General features: G+C 36.9%; 1 protein-coding gene and 1 pseudogene across 1 annotated transcript; one reads left to right on the top strand and one right to left on the bottom strand.

Annotated features, from left to right (window-relative positions):
- Positions 1-1,099: 1,099 nt before the first annotated feature.
- Positions 1,100-19,818, top strand: LOC149842592 (serine/threonine-protein kinase BSK1-like). Its single transcript, XM_090000696.1, has 9 exons — positions 1,100-1,426; positions 1,511-1,646; positions 3,737-3,870; positions 4,323-4,428; positions 11,477-11,562; positions 15,742-15,930; positions 18,315-18,479; positions 18,600-18,713; positions 19,404-19,818. Exons 1-9 carry the CDS (start codon positions 1,100-1,102, stop codon positions 19,662-19,664), a joined length of 1,518 nt encoding a protein of 505 aa, XP_089856822.1. The 3' UTR covers positions 19,665-19,818.
- A 46-nt stretch (positions 19,819-19,864) lies between these two features.
- LOC149842593 (ATP-dependent zinc metalloprotease FTSH 1, chloroplastic-like) lies at positions 19,865-21,037 on the bottom strand (annotated as a pseudogene).
- Positions 21,038-21,373: the final 336 nt, after the last annotated feature.

Here is a 21,373-nt window from a genome sequence, read left to right on the forward strand (position 1 = left end):
ATATGAGATGAAACCACTCTCTAAAGGGAAAAATTTGGTGCAATGAGGCACCCTATTTCCTACAATCGATTGTACCTGCACTCAACTGAACAAAACCTTTTTTTATTTTTCTGGTAAATCTAACCTTATATATATATATATGTGAGATGTATACTCCGTTTTAGTAAGAACCCACTTTTGAATCATGGGAGTCCAATATGTATAAAGGTTGTTTTTTTTTTTTTGCAAAAATCAATGATATTTGCCACCTAAAAAAATGTCTTTGATAAAAAATATCATCCAATGGTTGATTTTTACTAAATCTATCATGCAATTCAATTTACATCATGAGATAGTGCAGGTACAATCAATTGCAGTAAATATATATTCTTCAGAAATATATTATTCCGTTCACATTGTCTACAAAGAGATGGTGCATCTTTTCGTTTTTATTTCTTTTTTTATTGCAAAACTAACAACTGTTGGTCCCACCTGTTTTTTAACATTTCACCGCCATGATCCATACAATTTTCTAATGGTCATAACCAATAAACCGATGTTGTCAGTATCGGTATCGGCCTTGAATCGTTTGGCCACCATTCAATTGAATCGTTTTGTATGGGCCAAAAACAATAAAAAATTATTACCTGTGAATCATAACGTGACACATGTTAAAACTATTAAAAAATTTACTTTTATTTTAATTTTTGTTTGCATTTATTAAAAATAGATGAATCTACTTTCTGCCGATGCGTGTCGGCCTATACAGACCGATACGCACCGATACTGATAACATTGGTCATAACAAAACAGAGTACAGGCATTGTGATTACCCAGTAAAAATTATCCCATATTGAAAAATGATTTTTCTTATGCATGTACCGATGGAGGGAGAGGGACACGATCGTGTGATGGATGCCTGAGGTAAGATTGGTTAGCTTTTCCCAATAAAATAGTTGCTATCAATGATCATTTTTGTAATGGAACAAGTTGAGCAAAATATATGCAGAGGTGCCTTTCGGACAGATTGTTATGATGGTTCATTTGTTCCTCCTCTTTCTCCCTCTGTTCTTATAGTCTCTTACTCTCTCTCTCTCTGCTGGAAAAAGAAGTTCCCTCAATGGGGTGTTGTGAGTCTAGCTTCATTACGGAGAAGGGCCGCAGAGACCAAAACCATAAGCAGAATCAACACCAACAGCAGCAACAGCAAGATGGGTCGACGCCAAATGGGTCCAAGGAATCTGAGGCAGATGGGGTTCCCAGTTTCGCCGAGTTCTCTCTTGCTGATTTGAAGGTTGCCACCAACAATTTTAGCTCGGATTTCATCGTTTCCGAGAGTGGGGAGAAGGCCCCCAACCTTGTCTACAAGGGGAGGCTACAAAACAAGCGGTGGATTGCCGTTAAGAAGTTCACCAAGATGGCCTGGCTCGACCCCAAACAGTTCGCGGTAGCTTCGTCTTCTATCCTGCCTCTGATTCAGTGGCGCGTTTTCCTTCCAATTTTTTGAGCTTTTTGTGATGTGGGTTTTCAGGATGAAGCTTGGGGTGTGGGGAAATTGCGCCACCGGAGGCTCGCGAATTTGATCGGGTATTGCTGTGATGGCGATGAGAGGCTCTTGGTTGCAGAATACATGCCTAATGATACGCTTGCCAAGCATCTCTTTCATTGTAAGCAGTTTTTTTCTTCTTTTCAGAAGATTGGTTATTTTCTGATCACATTTCATATGTTTGGAATTCAATTCATGTGTATTTTCTTTCTCTTCTTTGAATCCATGTTTTTTCTTATGGAGTTAGTTTAACCAATCTTATGTATGTGAGAAGTGTTTCATTGGAAATGATTCTCATGATGGGGTGGCACAGTGTGAGCTGCTTACTGTTTTGGTGTAGTTTCAGTCAGATAGCTCTGCATGGTTTCAGGTCCCTGGTGGGTGAGCTCTTGGCAACTATTGGTGGGTGTGTTCAGGATGGAGACAGGGTCTGCCTTGCATTGGATGTACTGTCTTGAATTTGATGTCTGGTGGTCCCCAAACCTCGCGAAAATTTCCCTGTATAATCCTCTTTCTTGGTACCAGCTTGTGCTGTGATGACCTCTTTATCTTCTTATAAGTAAACTATTACCAGTACATGTATTGATAACGATTGTGTACGCTTCTGTTTCTTTAATTGATCCTTTTGGGCTTCTTCAATCCATAAGCCTTACATTCTTGGCTTCATTTGAAAAAATTTCACTGTCATATGACGTATTTTCCATTTTCCTATTTTTCATGGGATCTTTTAGAGGCGGTTTAATGTATCATCTTGGTTAATGCATGCTTATTTAGGGTTTTCGAGGCATTTTGTTTTCCAGCATAAGATATAGTTCTTGAGTCTAGCATTTTTGTTATCTTCGCCCGTGATGACTGAGACACGTCTTAGAGGTTTCCATACGACCCACGGGATTACACAGGATACATGCTGTCGCATGCCATGTATATGTTCATATACGTTTATAGATAAAGTTATTTGCCCGTATCTTTATATTCACAATATGCAACCATTTGTTCTATTTATTTATTTTTTCTGCTAGATTTTTCGTCTAAGCTCTTCTATACGTTAAGAATACCAATATCCATCTATCATTTAATGTTTTTATAATATTCATCTACATAATAGAAGAGAGATACAAACATGCCAAATGGGTTTTCCGGCTTTTCTAGTGCTTTTTTTCGTGATTCCAACCCCATAAGTGTGTTTGGCATGGTCAACTTTGTCCTAGTCTCCTAGACAGATATTAGGAATGACACCTGGTTTATGCTAAACATATTCAATGAAATAGTTTCCTATTCAGAAGAACAACCTGCAGAGATGGTTCTCATGTAAGATCATGCATTTGCAACTCTTGGGAATGATTGGGTCAGCTTGCATGTATTTGTCTGTGGAGACATGATTCATCCAAAATCTGTAGAATCTTTACCCTCTTGGAGAATCTGAGGGCCTTGTTCCATCTAATAGATCATTCGTTAACTTGTTAATTTTGCTATGAGTTTTTATTGATGAATTCATCTTGTCATTTATTAATGATTTCTTCCTAGAAATATACAATAGTATAATAGTTCAATAGTCCATAGGTAACCCATCAATGGCATCTAGTCTTCCACAAATTAAGGTAGATTTCCTCGTACCTGCACAACTTAGACAACAAAGATATCTCCAATAACTAGGATTTATGAAGCATAAGCTCAAGTTTCCTACAAGTAAGCAAATTGATGTCTGGTTTTTTGTTCTCTTACCATCATTGGAAGGAAACCTAGATGTCGGGTTAGAATCTTACTTCAAAGTCATCCATTTTAAAGAGCATATTTCTTCCTGCAGCAATTTCTGTTGCTTCTTTTTATGTTCCCATAGTTTTTGAGATTTCAATGATTGATGTGCTTTAATGAGTTCAATGGCCTAAATAACCATGATTAAAGTGTGTATTAGGATATTTAATTCATTTCAAATTTTCATGTTTTTTTATCCCTATTCTAAATCCATGTCAATTTGGTTTGTATACTCAGTGATCTTTTCCCACTTGTGATGTCAAGCATAAATTTTAATACTTGTGTACTGCAAGACTATACAAAAGAACACAGATTTTAGGCACTGCAATGTTAATTTTTGTGTGTGTGTGTGTGATATTTGTTGTATTCTCTTAGTTTTAGAGCTCTATTAATGAGTTTATCTTCAAGATGGTTTTCATCTCTGATGCTCTCCCATGTTTGTTTGTTTTGTTTTAATAGGGGAAACACAGACAATTGAGTGGGCTATGCGCCTACGAGTTGCTCTTTATATAGCCGAGGCTTTGGACTATTGTAGTAGTGAAGGCCGTCCATTGTATCATGATCTCAATGCATACAGAGTTCTCTTTGATCAGGTAATAACATATGCTTTATTTCCAAGATCATTTGTCTCAAGTGCAGCAAGAGTCTTGTATTAGAAAAGTTTGCTGGTGCCATTTACTCTGAGTTGTTTAATTGAGTGAACATGCCCTTCTCTCAACTGGAAAAGGCTGGAAATAGCTGGAAATTTTGGACTTTGTTTATAGCTTGCAGAGTCCCTGTACAGCTTCATTGATTTGTTTGTAATTTTTTTCTCTAGGAGAAATGAATTTTAAAAATCTCCCTAAGAATTTCTTGCGACCAGCATTAGTGAAGAATGCACACGTGCACAGACAGCTTCACGATTTGCTCAAAATATTTTCCAGGAGAAGTGAGTTTTATCCCTAAATACTCCCTTGTCAAGAATTTCCTGGGAGCAACATTAGTGGGGCATGCACGCACACGACTGTGGCTGCGCTTCTGCTTATATTCTTATTTTTACTTACAGGATGGTGATCCAAGACTTTCTTGCTTTGGTCTTATGAAAAACAGCAGAGATGGAAAGAGTTATAGCACGAACCTTGCATATACGCCGCCGGAATATTTACGAACTGGTAGCTGATTTCTTGGCATGGGGCTGTCTAATTGCTGGTTGCCTGCCTCCATTTTTCTCAGAATTTATAATTGTTTCCATAATGCTGGCTACCACCATTATGTTGGCATATCATGCTACTGTTGAGATATTACTGGAATCATGATGTACAGCTGCTGAGATATTTACATGGCTTATTTTTTATTTAGCTTTTGTGAGACATATCCAAGTCATATGTGACAAAACTGAACCAAGATTGACTTAGAGTCTTAGACTATAGGGTAGGATCCAGTGATGATTGAACAGAGATTCATCAGTGTCTTAGTTTTGGATCCATCCCCAATATCTGACAAACTTTATTTTGACAAGGGAGGTGGATCTGTCCTGCCATTTAAACATTGGTTTGCCAGATTTGAGTCCTGATTTGGTCCTTGACCAGTGCTACAAATGGACCGAGTTCATGCCGGCATAAAGTCTGTTTGATACTTGGTGATTGTGCTTAAACATTGGAGCTGGACCAGCTTCAGACCTAACCTAAAAGAGGCGAGGCCCATCATTGGGCAGGCCAAATTGGCATGGGTGGAGACCTTCAGCCTCTCAGGCAAAATGAAGTTGACTTGAGCTTTTAAATCTAGCAACCTGGGCTCCATGTCTGGCCTACCATTCCTGAAAGTTTATTGTTGGTCATGCATTAGCAAGTAGTCAACTTAATCGTATATCTTTCTATTATTGTCATTTTAGATCTCCCCATATGAAATGAAACAATAAATACAATAGAATGCCAATAAATGGCTACAAGAGAACTCAAATACAAAAGGGCCGCCAATGGGCCAATCACAATCTCACAATGGAGATGAACACAAAATACAAACCACAAGAGTCGCAACATAGAAAATATAAATTGTATTTGGTCACAAGAATCCTTACAAAAGCATGCCAAACAACATGGAGAATGACCCTATTTATAGAGCCAAGAGCCAAGGGAGGCAGCCCAACTAGCCATTGGGCTGCCTCCAATGGTCATATTTATGACCGTTGGGAGCAGTCCAATGACTAGTTGGACTGTCCCAACAGTTATATTGCCTGAAATAATAAAATACAGAAAATAAAAAATAAAAAAGACAAAAATACAAAACAGCCCTTACTAGGTTGTCCCTATTACAATAAGGAAAAGACCAAAATACCTCTGATATATATATATATATATATATATATATATATATATATATATATATATATATATATATATTTTAACACTCCTCAAACTTGCGGTGAGATCATCGAAAGTTTATTAAGGAGAAACATGAATCGCCTTTAAGTGCTTTAGTGAAGAAACCCATGATCTTAAATTTAGATGGAACATATGGTTAATCAATAGTTTCCTTCAGGTGCTCCTCCCGAACGTAGTGACAATCCATCTCGATGTGTTTTGTTCGTTCATGAAATGTATGATTGTTGACAATATATATGACACTTTTGTTATCACAACAAGTGTTGTATTGTATTGTATCGTACGATATGGTAAGATACATATCGTTACTTTGTGCCTAATTGGTACGATACACACCTGTATTGTGTGTATCGTACAATACACCCCTTGTATCATACGATACATCCCGATACAAGGTGTATCTTACGATACATAATTACTGCATTTTATGTTGTACTTAATTCATTTTTTTTAAAATATATAAGAAGACTCCTTAGGGTGAATTTGTGTTCACTTCTAAAGAACTTGAGAGTGATTTAGGGCTTGATTTCTTGCAAAAATAAGTCTTCATTTTTTGTTTAACTTAAAAAAATTGATTATGCAAAATTTTTAAGTATTGAGAAACACTTGGGGTTTTTTTGTTTTGTTTTTGTTTATGTAATCATGCACTTTTATGGATCTTATGACTTGTGGAGACATAAATGCTTCATATGTGTTTTTATGGTTGTATTTTGTGCAATTTATCATTGTTTCATGTGATATGAATTTTTTAGAATTTTTGCTATTTTTTTCATATTTTTTTTTATTTTTTTAGTTTTTTAAATTTTTTTATTAAAAGTTTATAATGCATTTACGTTACGATACGATGTTACTTTGAGCCCGACCGATACGGGTAACGTTACGATACTTACAACCTTGATCACAATATAGTTTTGAAAATTTTGAGCCATCGCCCTATATTCAGCTTATGTGGATGACGATACTTTCTGTTGCTTTTTATATCTTTAGGATGTAAGGGAATCACCTAAGAACACACAAAAACCCATAGTTGAGTGTCGGTTATTGGGATCTCCTCCTTAATTAGAGTGAGTATATGCAATAAGATTTAATGATTATGAAAAGGATAAGAAAAGCCCTTTAGATATAGTATTTTTAATGTATCAGACTATTCTCAACACAATACTCATGTGGATAGAAGGTGCATGTTAAAATTGACATGTAGTATGAACTGCATGTGCAATATCCAGTCTAATAATAGAAAAATACGTTAGTGATCCAATAAGTTGTCTATAAGGTGTTGGGTCATCCAACAAGACTCCATCTTTAGCTCTTATTTTAGCATTAATCACTTCTAGAGTGTTAGCATACTTTTCATCTGTGATTCCTGGACGAGCAATAATATCCGCTGTAAACTTCATCTAAGATAAGATGTATCCTCTTGGCGAATATGCTACTTTAATACCTAAAAAATATCTCAAGAAACCAAGGTAAGTCATATCGAAAAAAATTTTAAGCATAAATTCAATTTCTTCAACTCTTTTCTTATCACTCCCAGTTATGATTATACCATCAACATACATTAGTAGAATAACAAGCATAGAACATGTAGATCTTATAAAAAGATCACTGTTAGAATAACATGATTTTGTTAGAAAATGACTTGAAATACATTGGGTTCAATAATGAACCCATACCTATGCACGTGAAGTGCAAATATACCCATTAAAGGGAAACAACACAAGCACATAATGTGCTAACACATAAAACCCATAAAAAAGGAAAAATATGACATAAAGTCATAAGTTGCATATCATTGAAGAAATAATGGAGAAGGGGTAAAAACCCCATTACAATGGAGCAAGAGCTCCCTCAAGGATTAAGAAATACAAAGGTGAGAGCCCCTATTTATAACAACAAAAAGGAGCCTTGGAGGGGCTCCACTCATAGACGTTGGAGCCCCTCCAACGGTCACAAATGTGACCGTTGGAAGGGGCCCAACGCCTATTTGAGTGGGCCCTCCAAGGTACCTTTTGGTACTTGAGAAAAAAGAAATAAAAAATAAAAGAAAAAGAAAAATAAAATAAATTACAATCACATTCATAAAGTGAATGTGCGTAAAACAGAGGAAAAGACTAAAATACCCCTACGGCTAAACAAAAGGAAAATATATATTTTATATATATAAATAGGAGGATACATATACATATATACCATATATGTATCATCTTTTATATATATAAAATATATCTAATTACAACAATTGATGGGTACATTTTAACAGATTTAAAACCAGGATCTAACATAGTTCTATTGAACCGATCATATTATGCTTTAGGAGCTTGTTTAAGCCCATATAAAGCTTTACGAAGGCGGCGAACCATATTTTTCTAAATACTTAGACCACGAGAAGGATCCATATTGACTTTATTCAAATTTCCATTTAAAAAGGCACTCTTAACATTTAACTAGTATATGGGCCAATTTCTAATTGATGCTACAACAACTAAGGTCCTAACAGTAGTCATATGAGCTACTGGAGCAAATGTCTCATCATAATCTATACCATATTCTTGAGATCCGTCACTCCTTGTTTTAATTTTAAAAACCCACCTACATCATATAGTCTTTTTTCCCTTATGAAGCGGTTGAATTTTCCATGTACTAGCTTTATGTAATGTTTCTAGTTTTAGGTTCATACATCAACCCATTCTTTTAGTTCTTTGGCTTCTTTATATCTTGAAGGCTCATGATATGAATGTATGGCTAAAAGACATGTCCTATAGCTAGGGGAGAAGGATTCTTAAGAGACAAACTTATTTGGTATCCTAGATATATGTTTGAATCTCCTAAAACTAGGTTCCTCTATTTCAGGTGATTGACTATATTTATCGAGTGCACATGGATGCTCCTCATTACCATATCTAGGGTAACGTATAAGTTCATGGGTAGATTTTTTACCATCTCGAGGTTCATTACTTGGTTCCTCATCAACACTGCAATTAACATTAACATTCTCAATTGAATAATCAATTACAATAATTTGTTTGGGCAATAAATCAAACAAGAAAGCATAATCGGATTCCTCCTTAGATTCTTGAAGTTCAAATCTTTTTTCTTTTTCAAGGAAAATAACATTCCTAGAGACATAAAGTTTATCATTTTTCAAGTCATAACATTAATAGCCTTTGTTATCTGCATATCTAAAAAATATACATTCAATGACTTTGGGAAAGAGTTTATCATGTTTTTCAAGAACAAAGCACTTGCATCCAAAAACCGTTAATTTTTTCAAGTCCGGACTAATTTTGAAAAGCTTTTCTATCGGAGACTTGTTTTCTAAAATTCGAGAAGGCATTCTATTTATCAAATGAACCGTAGTGAGAGCGGCTTCAGCTCCAAAAAATTTTGGAACTCCTTTTGAAATAAGTAATGTCCAAGTAGTCTCAATGAAAGGAAACAAGGTCCTCCGAAGTTGTTCACCAAATCAACAAAGTGGACACTCAAAGAGTTCTACAAAAGCACCAAAAGAACATACACAAGCCACAAAATTGGCTGACACATAAACATCCAGTAAAAGGGCAAGCACAAGGGATAAAAATTAATATTTTATTAATCACAATATTTGCAAGAAGCCTATTTAAGAGAGGGGAGACATCCCTTATTTATACACAGCCAACAGTCCCTATTAGAGACGTTGGGAGAGGCCCCATCTCCTAATGTCTCTTTAGTTTGAATGTTGACTACAATGTTGACTAGTCAACAAAGTTGACTAGTTGACTTTTAACCAAAAAGACTAACCTAGTTACTAAATCTAGTTATATATATACATAATACATTTATTTACATTTTTAACACTCAACAATATGTCGATGATTTCTTTCGGCAACTCCATTTTGTTGAGGAGTTCTAGGACAAAATTTTTTGTGTAAAATATAGGTTTTTAAATAAGTTTGAAATTTATTTAAGATTCTCTCCCTAAATCACAGTGGAAGATCTTAATATTTGTCTTAAATTAATTTTTTACAAGATTATGAAAATCCCTAAAACATGCAAACACATCGGATTTGAATGTAAGGAAGTAGATCCAAGTATGTCTACTAAAATCATTTATAAATGTAACATGATACGAGAATTCACCTTTAGATAAAACGGGAGTGGGACTCCATACATCCGAATGCACCAATTCAAAAGGTTCGTTAAACTAAAGGGTTCTAGATCCAAAATGTAACATTTTCATTTTTTCAAGTATACAATCATTACAAACAAAGTTTTTTTCCTAACAATAATTTTTCAAAAACATAAAAAGAGATAAGTTTGATATGCCTGGGTGACATAATCTTTTATGCCAAAGATTTAAGTCAATCTCTTAAACATGGTTACAAAATGATCTTTTAGAAAGACAAGAAATCCATATAATAGGGGTCTCCTCTTCTATGGCCTTGCCCAATTAGCTTCCCTGGCTGGGGATCCTACACCCAACATGCCTTAGATAAGCAGAATACCTCACATCCATAATAAAAAATTTGATAAACCGAAAAAATAACATTTAAAAAAAAATTGTCATTTGAAAAGTTTTTCAAATTTTCTATGCTTTGAACATTTAGGGATGTTTCATCGACTGTGGAGACACATTAAAAATATGAATTGGTATATTCGGAAAGCAAAGATTTATTAGGTGTCATATGAAATGAAGCTCCTGGATCTAAATCCAAGAGGACTTACTTGGAGGGGAAGAGGATGACATGTCAACACCGAATGTAGATGAGGTAGCCTTTAGATATTTTGTTGGTTGTATAATTGACAAGTCTTTGAGATCTTTTCCTCTTTTGCTTGTCTCTTCTTGTTTAGGAGTCTCTTCACTCACTTAAGCTATTTTCTTTTTTAGTTTAGGGCAATATGTTCTTATGTGCCCTAGTTCATTAACAAAATGACACAATTTTTCTTCCTCTAGCATTTTTTCTCAAAATCTCCATAAGTTTTTTTTTCAATATGAAGAGGCTTATATGTCCTCACATGGTTCTCGGGTCTTGACACAGCAAGAACCTTTTCATTTGTCTTGTGCACTCCAAGCCTTGTTTCCTCTTGACACACTTCGGCAAGAGCCTCACTTATAATTGGTGGAGAGGTTCTATGGAGGGATGACCTTGCTTGAATTCCGGCCTAATCTCATACAAAAAAAAAAAAATCTCTCTCAACTTGTTTTGTCTCGTTTCTATTTTTGGGTTTTCCCACTTAGGCTCAAGCATAGCTAATTCATCCCATAATGGTGATAAAAGACCAAAATAATCTCTTAACACTTCCTTTCCCTCCTCTTCTGTCCTCTTTCATCCTCTTTGCCTTCACTATATTTTTGCATGTACTACCTCTAATGTGCTGCACGATCAATGTTGACATTAATATATACTGAATTCGGCATGGTTCATGGTGGATTTTGTGAAACAGAATGTTTCTTGAATAATATTTTTTAATGCTCCTGATCAATGAATGATGTTGGCACCTAAGATGCCTAGGTGGCTTAGGCAGGTTCTGGTCAGTGATTCTCAAATTTCTTTGAATGATTTAGACCCCAAGCTGCTTTAGTTGTCTCTTGACAAGCTAGTATATGAGTTTCAATCTTTTCTTCACATAAATCTGACTAATATGTTGGAAAGAACTACGGGCATTGGTCATCGTTTCAACCATAAAGCCACATCTTGATCATGAATTTTCTGATGTTCTATTTATCCATCTATATATTTTAGACATGCAACCAGATTGTGTGCTTGCATACATACTGTTTTTGTCATTTACATTTATTTCTTAGCCATGTAAGGGAACAAGTGATATGATAACATACTGATGAATCTATGTTTGCTTGCAGGAAGGGTTACTCCTGAGAGTGTAATTTATAGCTACGGCACGGTTCTGCTGGATCTTCTTAGTGGCAAACACATTCCTCCTAGTCATGTAAGTCATTTGTAAGTGTGTTGCTCTTTATAATGTGCATGGTTTAAGTGAAGCAAAAGCATGCATTTATTAACTTCGTTTAGCCTTTGTCATTCCAATCTATGTATGCATATGTGCAATTAAAGGTGGTTTGTCCTTTTTTCGCTTCTTGTTTGCATCTTAATTAGTATGTATTTAGTTTCATGATTATTGGTTTGTGCATTTTCTCTTTTTTTTTTTAAATACAACTAATTTAACTTTGTCATGTTTGTTGAATTAATGCCAAATTATGATATGGAAAAGTTATGCTAATACAAAAGAAATGTTTTATGCTGGGAGACAACCCCATTCACTAAAAATTAACCAATCCATATACAAGGAGGCTTACACTTTATGAGATTGGATTGTCAGCTTAAATTACTCCTTAATTAGGGCTGTTTAGAATCGAATGAGGACAAGAACACTTGAACTGATTTGTCCTCGTAGATATTGGTAAGTATTTACCTGAAGATCAATTCTTCATAAGTTTTCTACTAACCGTTCTTTGACATTCTTATTAGTTCAAATAACTTAATTTTTTTCTGGCATGAATGGCTGATTAACAATGATTTAAAGGTCTCTAAATCAATGGAATCCATGCCTTATATAAGTTACATTGTTTTACTCCTTTTTTTCCTGCATTCACAGCATAATTGCCATCTTTGGTATTCTAGGCTGTGTTTGGGAACACAGTATCCGAGTGCATGGGCGCTGGTTTGTGGAATCACTAATGCACTCTGATGTTTGGTAACCATATTTTATCAAAACATGGGTAATGGGGAGGGTTTTGGCAGCACCAAAACCCTCCCCAATGCACGGATTCAACACCCACCGTAGGAGGTGGGTTTTACGAAATCCATGAATGGACTACAACACCCCATCCCCTTCTCAACCAGGAATATGCCCATGATGGTGTCCACTCCGCCGGCCTTTTTCATGGCATCGTGATTCCTCTTTCTAGTGCGAAGGATCTCTGGGAGGTCATCCAGTAGGTGGTCGGAATTGACGGCCTCGTGGTGGTGGTGGCGCTGCTGCTGGCTGGTGTACTCGGACATCTGGATGAGGCGCTGCATTATGTGGTTGGGGACAACGTCCTTGGTGTGGAGGACCTGCATGGTGGTGGGGCAGAGGCTCACCAGCGACTCCTTGAAGAAGCTTGTTACCGTGATGCACACCATTTCTTTTTTCCAGTGTGGGTGAAGCTAATAAGAGCGGTCACAGTAGGATTTGAAGAAGGAAAAAATGGTCAATGGTGTGTGTGTGTGTGTGAGAGAGAGACCCTTGGGGAGTGGGCAGAGAAAGAAGGGAAGGGGAGGATTTGAAGAGGTGGGAAGAGGGGAGATGGTCAAAGGAGACGGGGATGGAAGAAAGGCAATGACTATTTTTGTTCACTTTTGCCTTTATTTTTCCCTTTGGGAGGAGATAGTGGGTTCTTTTTATCAGATTTTTTGGTCCTCTTGTTTTTACCGTGAGTTCTTGCTATAAAATTGGATGAAAATTTTCATGTGCTAATTTTTCTTAGTTTGTTTCCCTCTTAAGATCAGTTTGGTTTTATGCCTGGAAGATCAACTATGAAAGCTATGCTTCTTCTTAGACAACTTATTAAGAGAAATAGAGAGAGGAACAAAGATTTACATATGGTTTTTATTGATTTGGAGAAGACATACGATAGAGTACCTAGGGACGTTCTCTGGTGGACAATGATGAAGAAAGGTGTTTCTCTCAAGTACATTAGTATAATTAAAGATATGTATGAAGGAGTAGTAACCAATGACCGCATTTGTGGAGGGGTGACAACCAATTTTCCTATAACGGTTGGGTTACATCAAGGATCTGCTTTAAGCCCTTTCCTATTTGCTATAGTGATGGATGAGCTTACGAGATCAATTCAAGAAAATATGTCGTTGTGTATGTTGTTTGCTGATGATATTGTTTTGATTGATGAGTCTAGAGCTGGGGTTAATGCTAAGTTAGAATTATGGAGACAGACATTGGAAGCAAGATGTTTTAAGTTCAGTAAGAGTAAGATAGAATATATGGAATGTCGGTTTAGTAAGCAACGAAGTAGTGATGGGGGTGTAGTGAAGCTTGGTGAGCAAGAAATACCGGTGGATGATTGTTTCAAATATTTGGGATGTATCATTCAAAAGTATGGAGAAATTGATAGAGATGTAAATCATAGGATAAAGGTTGGGTGGATGAAATGGAAAAGTGCAACTGGAGTGTTGTGCGATCGTAGAATGCCATTGCGGTTGAAGGGAAAGTTTTATAGGACGACTATTAGGTCCGCTTTACTATATGGTAGGGACTGTTGAGCTACCAAGAGACATCATATTCAAAAAATGAGTGTAGTTGAGATGCGTATGCATAGATGGATGTGTGAAAATACAATAAAAGATAAGATTCGGAACGAGGAGATACGTAAGAAGGTAGGCGTTGCACCCATTGAAAATAAGATGAGAGAAAATCGTTTACGGTGGTTTGGACATATTCGGCGAAGGCCTAATGATGCACCAGTTAAAAGGATGGAGAAATGGGAAAATATATTAGTTAAAAGAGGTCGGGGTAGGCCTAGGAAGACATGGATGGAGATGATAGGAAAGGATATGAATGCTTTGAACCTCACCGAGGACATGGCATTGGATAAAAATGATTGGAGAAGGATTCATGTGGAAGACCCAGAATGATTTTCTTTTTTTGGTTCATATCGTCGACCCCAATTGTTTTGGGATGAAGGTGTAGTTGTTGTTGTGTGCAGTGATTTTTTGTTAATTTTTTTTGTGAATTTTTGGCAGAATCTTCTATTGTTACTTGTATCTGATTATGGGTTGATTCAGTGATGTTCTTTGTGGTTTTGAATCGTTGCAGCATGATTGCTTTTTTGCAAAATTTGGTTATTTTCTTTGAGTTTGATTGGTGGATTGCTAGTTTGATTGGGAGAAACGGAAATGTTTGTGCTGTGTAGGTGAAAAGAGAAAAGAAACACCCAAAATCACATTTGTCCCTTGGACTCACATAACCATGCTTGTTTGGTAGCCAATACCAATTCCTTGCATTGGCAAAACCACCTGAAAACCATGGAGTTCCCAAACAATTCATGGAATTGGCAATACCATGATTTTTCAAAACCATGTTTTGCCAATGCATGGAAACCGCTTCACCCATCCCATTGCAAGGTTCCCAAACACACCCCTTGTTCACATTTTCGTTACATTTATTAGGCTGTTTGCTTGCCTTGTGCTCAGCCATTTTGGAGGCACAGGCATTCCAACATGATTTACAGACATGTTCATGCATAACATGTCCACACACACACACACACACACACACACACACACACACAGAGAGAGATCTAGTTGGTCTAACCTTGTCTATGATGGATCTGACTTGGACCTTGTGTCTGTCTAGTGTTAATAATGTTTTCAACCGCATAACCACCAAAGATCAAGTCCTTTCTCTGCTATTTATATGAGGTGGCAGGTGACATTTGGATCATGATTATGGATTCTACCCATTTTCTAATCAAATTACATTCTTGTAACCATGTTTGATGAAACTAGATCTGGGTCAGTACTTGACTGAAATCCAATCTGTTGACACCCCTTGAGGTAGACTTCTGGCTTTGTACACTGTGGATCTTTTTTACTCTCTTTTTCTACTTTTTGAGTACCCTTAACTTCATTAGATGCGAGTCGGAAAATAGGGAGGCCACCAAATAGTGTCTTTAGGGACTTCTTTTTTCTTTCTCTCTCATGGTAAACCCTTTCAGATTCATGGTACATGGAGCTCAAAAACATGGTCTAGCTACAGCATAGGCTTGTTGCATACATTTTCTCAGGATATTTCCACTTGTTTTTACTTTTCACCAAAACTAGCACTCTTTTCTTCATTGTCAAATTTCCTCTAACCTCACATTTCATGTCTCGTAGGTCTTGTTCTTAGATGTAATAGATTGTTCAAGATTGTTGGCTTGCATGTAATTTGGGAAAAAAGGTAAATGGTTGGGTCTTCTGATTTTGAAGATCAAGCAAACAAGTTAGTAAAGTGGGATCAGCATTGTTCTGCTTGGATTTCAATTAGTTTGGTGGTTGTACTTTTATGTGCAGGCAAAACCTTTGTTCTCTCGTGATATATTGATAAGAATGTCAAAAATATATGCAGGCTCTTGATATGATAAGGGGAAAGAACATTTTGGTCTTGATGGATTCACATTTGGAGGGGAAGTTCTCACCAGAAGAAGGAATGGTTGTTGTTGGCCTAGCTTCAAGTTGTTTACAATATGAAGCTCGTGAACGTCCTACACCTAAAAATCTTGTTGCTGCTCTGACACCACTTCAGACAAAACAAGATGTAAGTGGTTCTTTCAAGATTCTGTGTTAGATACCCTTTCAGCTATTGCTTCATATTTAAATTGTCCTGTATAGTGTCTCCTTAAACGCAATGGATGAAACTTCTTCCTCATAGGGATGTAAGGATAAATTGGTATTGCATGAAATCCCTGGTTAAAAGCCCTGTGGTGCAGAAAAGGTCCTCAAGCCATTCCAGTTTCATCCTTGAACAAGCACATGATCAGAGATCAGACTCTCTCTCTCTCACCCTATAAATATATATAATATCTATATACATATATATATATATAGAGAGAGAGAGAGAGAGATTGAGAGAGTAGAGGGTATCTGCCTACTCCTTTTCGTCCCTACTGCAGCCCACCATGAGCGAATGGGGGGGGGGGTTCCGGGTTTGTCGCAAATCTGGCTCCACAGATGTGTTTAGCATGGTCGATTTGCTAGGAAACGACACTTGGATCATGTTTTTTGGATTAAAAAAAGTGATATTTTTAAGCCTTAGTTATTTATGATATTTATAAAAATTTTACACCATTGATTTTCAAACCACCTGTGTGTCGGAATCGGACGATGCAAGAATTGATTACTACAAAATCAAACACGTAGAATGCATGTGTATGATCATATTCGAGAAAAAACAGAGAAAAAACTGTAGGGGCCTTCTTATATAGATATGGGAAAATGTTGATCACACTCATGGCTTCTGAGATCCCTAGTTGGATCTCATAGGGGCAGGTGATGTCTACCAAATCTAACCCCATATATGTGCTCAAAATGTAAAAATTACGTTCTTTTGAGTGGTGAAAATTTGGTACATTGTAGGCCGTTCATTTTTCACCAGCCAGAAAAACCTTATATACACGCCAGTGGTCGCCACTCAACTGAGCATGTAGATCACATCTAGAGGGTCTGACCTACCCTCAAAAAATGACATCTTTCACTCATGGGTTTATTTTCCATATATATAATATGGGAAAATATATGGTGGTTCTGTACCATGAGGTGGTAGTGGTACACACTTTTGTTTGTATGAATCTAGCCACCAAACAGTAGATTTAACTGTACACTTGTGTAGTATGATTTATTACTATGATAGAAGGTTTTATCATGTTTCATACACCACAAGGTTTCGTTTTCAAGATGGTAAAAAATCAATGGCTCACAATTCATAAAAATAAAAGGTTTTAGAAATGCTATAAAACATCAGATTTCAGTCAACTTTACAACATGAACATAGTAAAAAGAACATGCTAAACATGATCCAAAGGTTAGATTTGCATTTGAAACTTAGATCTATGAAAATCAAGTGTGTACAACCATAAGTTATGGTGGTATAGTACCACCATAGAAGCACCATATATATATATATTAGAATGAGAGAGGTTTTCTGTAGTGTGTGTGTGTATATATATATATATATATATATATATATATATTAGGAGAGAGGTTTTCTTTAGTACTACTAATAGTGCCATACTGTAGTAGAAAGTCAAAGTTGCCAATAATTATTTATTCAGTAAACCTGTAATGCATTTCTTATCAAGAAACATGTTTTGGATATAAATTGCCTTGATGTAAATTCAATATTTTTTTATTGTGAAATTTTGGTGCATTGTGGGTCATTGACTTTTAGATTCCTTTAAAACCCTCCAAACCATTAAGATCTCCTAATTTAATGTGTTCAAAAAAGCAAAAGAAAAAGCTACAGAGAGCACCTCTATATGATTAGATTTCCAAAACATTCAACCTAATATTAGAAAATCAATGGGGCTACTTGATAGGATGGTATTGTTGACGGTACAAAATAGTAGCTTTTATATATATATATATATATATATATATATATAGAGAGAGAGAGAGAGAGAGCTTCACTGAAGAAAAAGAAAATATATAATAATATATGTACAATTTATGATATACGCATACATGGAAGCATCCAGTAGCACCCGTTGCCAGCGCCCTAAAATACCAATTTCAGCATGCACACTGGTCATTGAAGTACCATATTACATAGCCTCCACAGTTTTCTAGTTGATCTGCTACATTCTGCTGAGATCTTTTCAAAACCCAGTTGCAAGGAACTCTTTTGAAACAGATAGATTTGGATGGACTAATGAAGTATCATGCATTTAGCATTTAGCATAGCTGCCATTCTTTCAGTTTGTCTTTTATTTACTGTAGGCTTGAAACATCCATGTACAAAGTGCCACTTTATTGCTTACTTAATTGTGAGTGTTCCATTCCTTTAATCAAATCATAATGTGAATCCAAAATCAAAATTTGTGTTATAGGTTTCTGGTGCTTTAAATTCACTGGTTTGATATTCTCCGAGAATTTCTTAATGATGTTTAGCATTAGATTTTCCTGATCATGTTTCTGGTCATGAAGGTAGCTTCTCATGTGATGCTGGGAATTTTGAAGCCCAAGGAAGCACCTCCTACTCCACAACGCACACTCTCCCCAATGGGTGAAGCCTGTTCTAGGATGGACCTAACAGCAATACATCAGATCTTGGTGATGACACATTATCGAGATGATGAGGGAACCAATGAGGTATAAGGCATAGTTTGTGAGATTCATCATCGTGGGAAATATGCATCTCTTTGTCTAGCTTGCAAAACCGGTCTTCTGATTTTGTGTGTGTGTGTGTGTGCGTGCGCATGCGCCCTGCAGTTGTCATTCCAAGAATGGACACAACAAATGAGAGACATGTTGGAAGCAAGAAAGCGTGGGGACTTTGCATTTCGTGACAAGGATTTCAAAACAGCCATTGATTGCTATAATCAGGTACATTTTGGTCCGATAGCGGTTATCCCTTCTCTCATATCCTTTGCAGATAAATGCATAAACCCATCTATTTCTCAAATAATCTTTATATAAGATTGTTATTTAGAATATGCATCAAAGGAATGCTTTATACATGTATTTGTACATTAGCGTTGTCACCAATCATTAATTGGGTTGAAAGAGATATATCCTTTTTCTTTAGAGGATTTTGAAGAAATACCCTAAAAAAGAAAGATATAGCTCTTCCAGTCATCATGATTGAGCTGGAAAAGCTATATCATGATTTCCATGCATTTGGGCAGATTTGGAGATCTAAGTAGGAAGCTCCTACCAGATATATCAACCGCATGCAAAGAATAAACTTTACCGAGCAGTTTGTTAGCAACATGAATGCAAGTAATTGGTTGGAAATAAACAGTTCTACATCAATAAATAACCTTGGTGAGAGTCGAGACTTTGGGAGCTAGTGCACCACATTCTGGCTTGCAATGGCATTAGGTGATAGGAGGCAGCAATGCATGCATGGATGCCATCTTTTTAAAAAAAAAACATGCAAACTGAAGCAGAATAACTGTTCTAGGGCCAGCATCCTTAGCATTCTCATTAGATGACTATCGTGTCCCATATACATGCGTGTTCATGATAAATTTTTTTAAAGACCAATCACCATATCTTCTTGCCCTGGTGCAGTTCATTGATGGAGGAACAATGGTGTCTCCTACAGTCTATGCAAGGCGCAGTCTGTGCCATCTCCTGTGTGACCAACCTGATGCTTCTCTACGGGATGCCATGCAAGCACAGTGTGTGTACCCAGAGTGGCCCACTGCTTTCTACATGCAAGCAGTCGCCCTTGCCAAGCTTGACATGCACAAGGATGCAGCAGATATGCTCAATGAAACTGCTGGCCTAGAAGAGAGACAGAAAGGGAGTTCACATAGCAAGCAGCAATAACCATTGTTTTTCTCTTTCCACTCCACTGTAACTTGCATCATTTTGCAATTATCAGACAATCACCATGGTCATTGGAAATTAAATTTCCGAAAGAATGTATAGACGAGGATGTATGTTCCCTTAATGTATTTAATTTTTCATTTATGTAGTGCAATACAGCTAAACATATGATACAACCATGTGGCAAAATCTACATCAAATCAAGCGACGAATAACTCAGCCTTGCCATAAACGAAGAGCCTCATGAATTCCTCCCCATCAACCCAGCCTTGCCATCAATGAAGAGGCTCATGAATTCCTCCCCATCAACCGTCTCCTTTTCTATCAGAAAGTTGTGCAAGTTTGTCAAGAATGTCTATATGGGTGGTGATGATATGACTTGCCCTTGTATATGCTTTCTCCACCAGCTCCCTGACCTCTGCATCAACAACATCTGCAGTTGCCAGAGTAGTCCTTCTGGGAAGACATCTGCACTTCCAACAAGCAAAGCCAAAGTGTTTATGGTATCTGCATCCAAGCATTTCATCAAAACAGCAACACTCATCCATCAAAATTCCCATACCTGTTAACCCAAGAAAGGATTACCCCCAGGTCCTCCAATTGCTACCTGCCCAATCTTCTTACTGAATCCAAACTTCTCAACCATCTGCCTCGCCACCCTAGAAACCTGCATGAAGTCATTTGATGCTCCGGTGGTTACGTTCTCCTTCCCAAAGTTAACCTCCTCCACTACTCTGTACAACCAAAACCACCAAATAATTCAGTATGCGTGAAATATCTGAATCACACCAATACCCCATTTACTACAGATTCTGGTGGGGAATTGTTACCTCCCTCCAAGGGCAACCGCCATCTGGTTCTCCAGATAGCTCCTGCTGTAAAGTCCTGATTCGAGGCGCTCTTAGCTTGGTGCAAAGAATGTCAGTCCACTAGCTTGGCCACGAGGAATAATAGAAATCTTTGCAACAGGGTCGTATTCGGGCATAAGAGCACCAACCAATGCATGCCCAGCTTCTGCATCCATGTGAATGCACGCATACACACACAGAGCAAGCTTAATATGATGAGCCAAGGACCAGGAAATCTAGAAACTGATAGATGGGTGTTTAGATAGCACTATTACCATGATATGCTACCAGCTTCTTCTTCTCATCATATACAACAGCATTTTTCTTCTCAGGTCCTGCGATTATCCTTTCCAAAGCATCAGAAATTTTATCTTTGTTGATCTCCTTAAGATCTCGTCTTGCTGCAAGAATTGCAGCTTCATTCATAAGATTTTTGTAACACCCCGATCCAGGACATCTTGAGTCTGGGTTCGTGGGTATTACTTCCCAGAGGGAAGAGAACAAAGTGAGCACAATAAAAACCATGGCATAATTTTTTTTTCTAAATTAATATCATAATATCATAACTCAAAGCAGGCTACATCATACATTCATATCATAAGTTCAATAAAATAAAGTTTTATCTCCATTAGTCACCTAAGGACACCTGCTAGAACTGTAGCGACCTCTGTCTGTCTCTGGTCAATTACCTGAAACCTACAGTTGTAATTATAAAAAGAGAGATGAGTCTACAACTCAATAAGCAATATTTATAAACAATTGAAAACTTTAGCCTATAACTGTAGTGGGTTCTAAGCCCCTAGCTTTAGTTTAGCTTTTTATATCACATAACACACATATTTATTTCTTTTAAATCTCTCT

This window comes from Nuphar pumila, chromosome 3 (genome assembly GCF_984573655.1).
Source record: "Nuphar pumila chromosome 3, dmNupPumi1.hap1.1, whole genome shotgun sequence".
NCBI classification, from domain to species: Eukaryota; Viridiplantae; Streptophyta; class Magnoliopsida; order Nymphaeales; family Nymphaeaceae; genus Nuphar; species Nuphar pumila.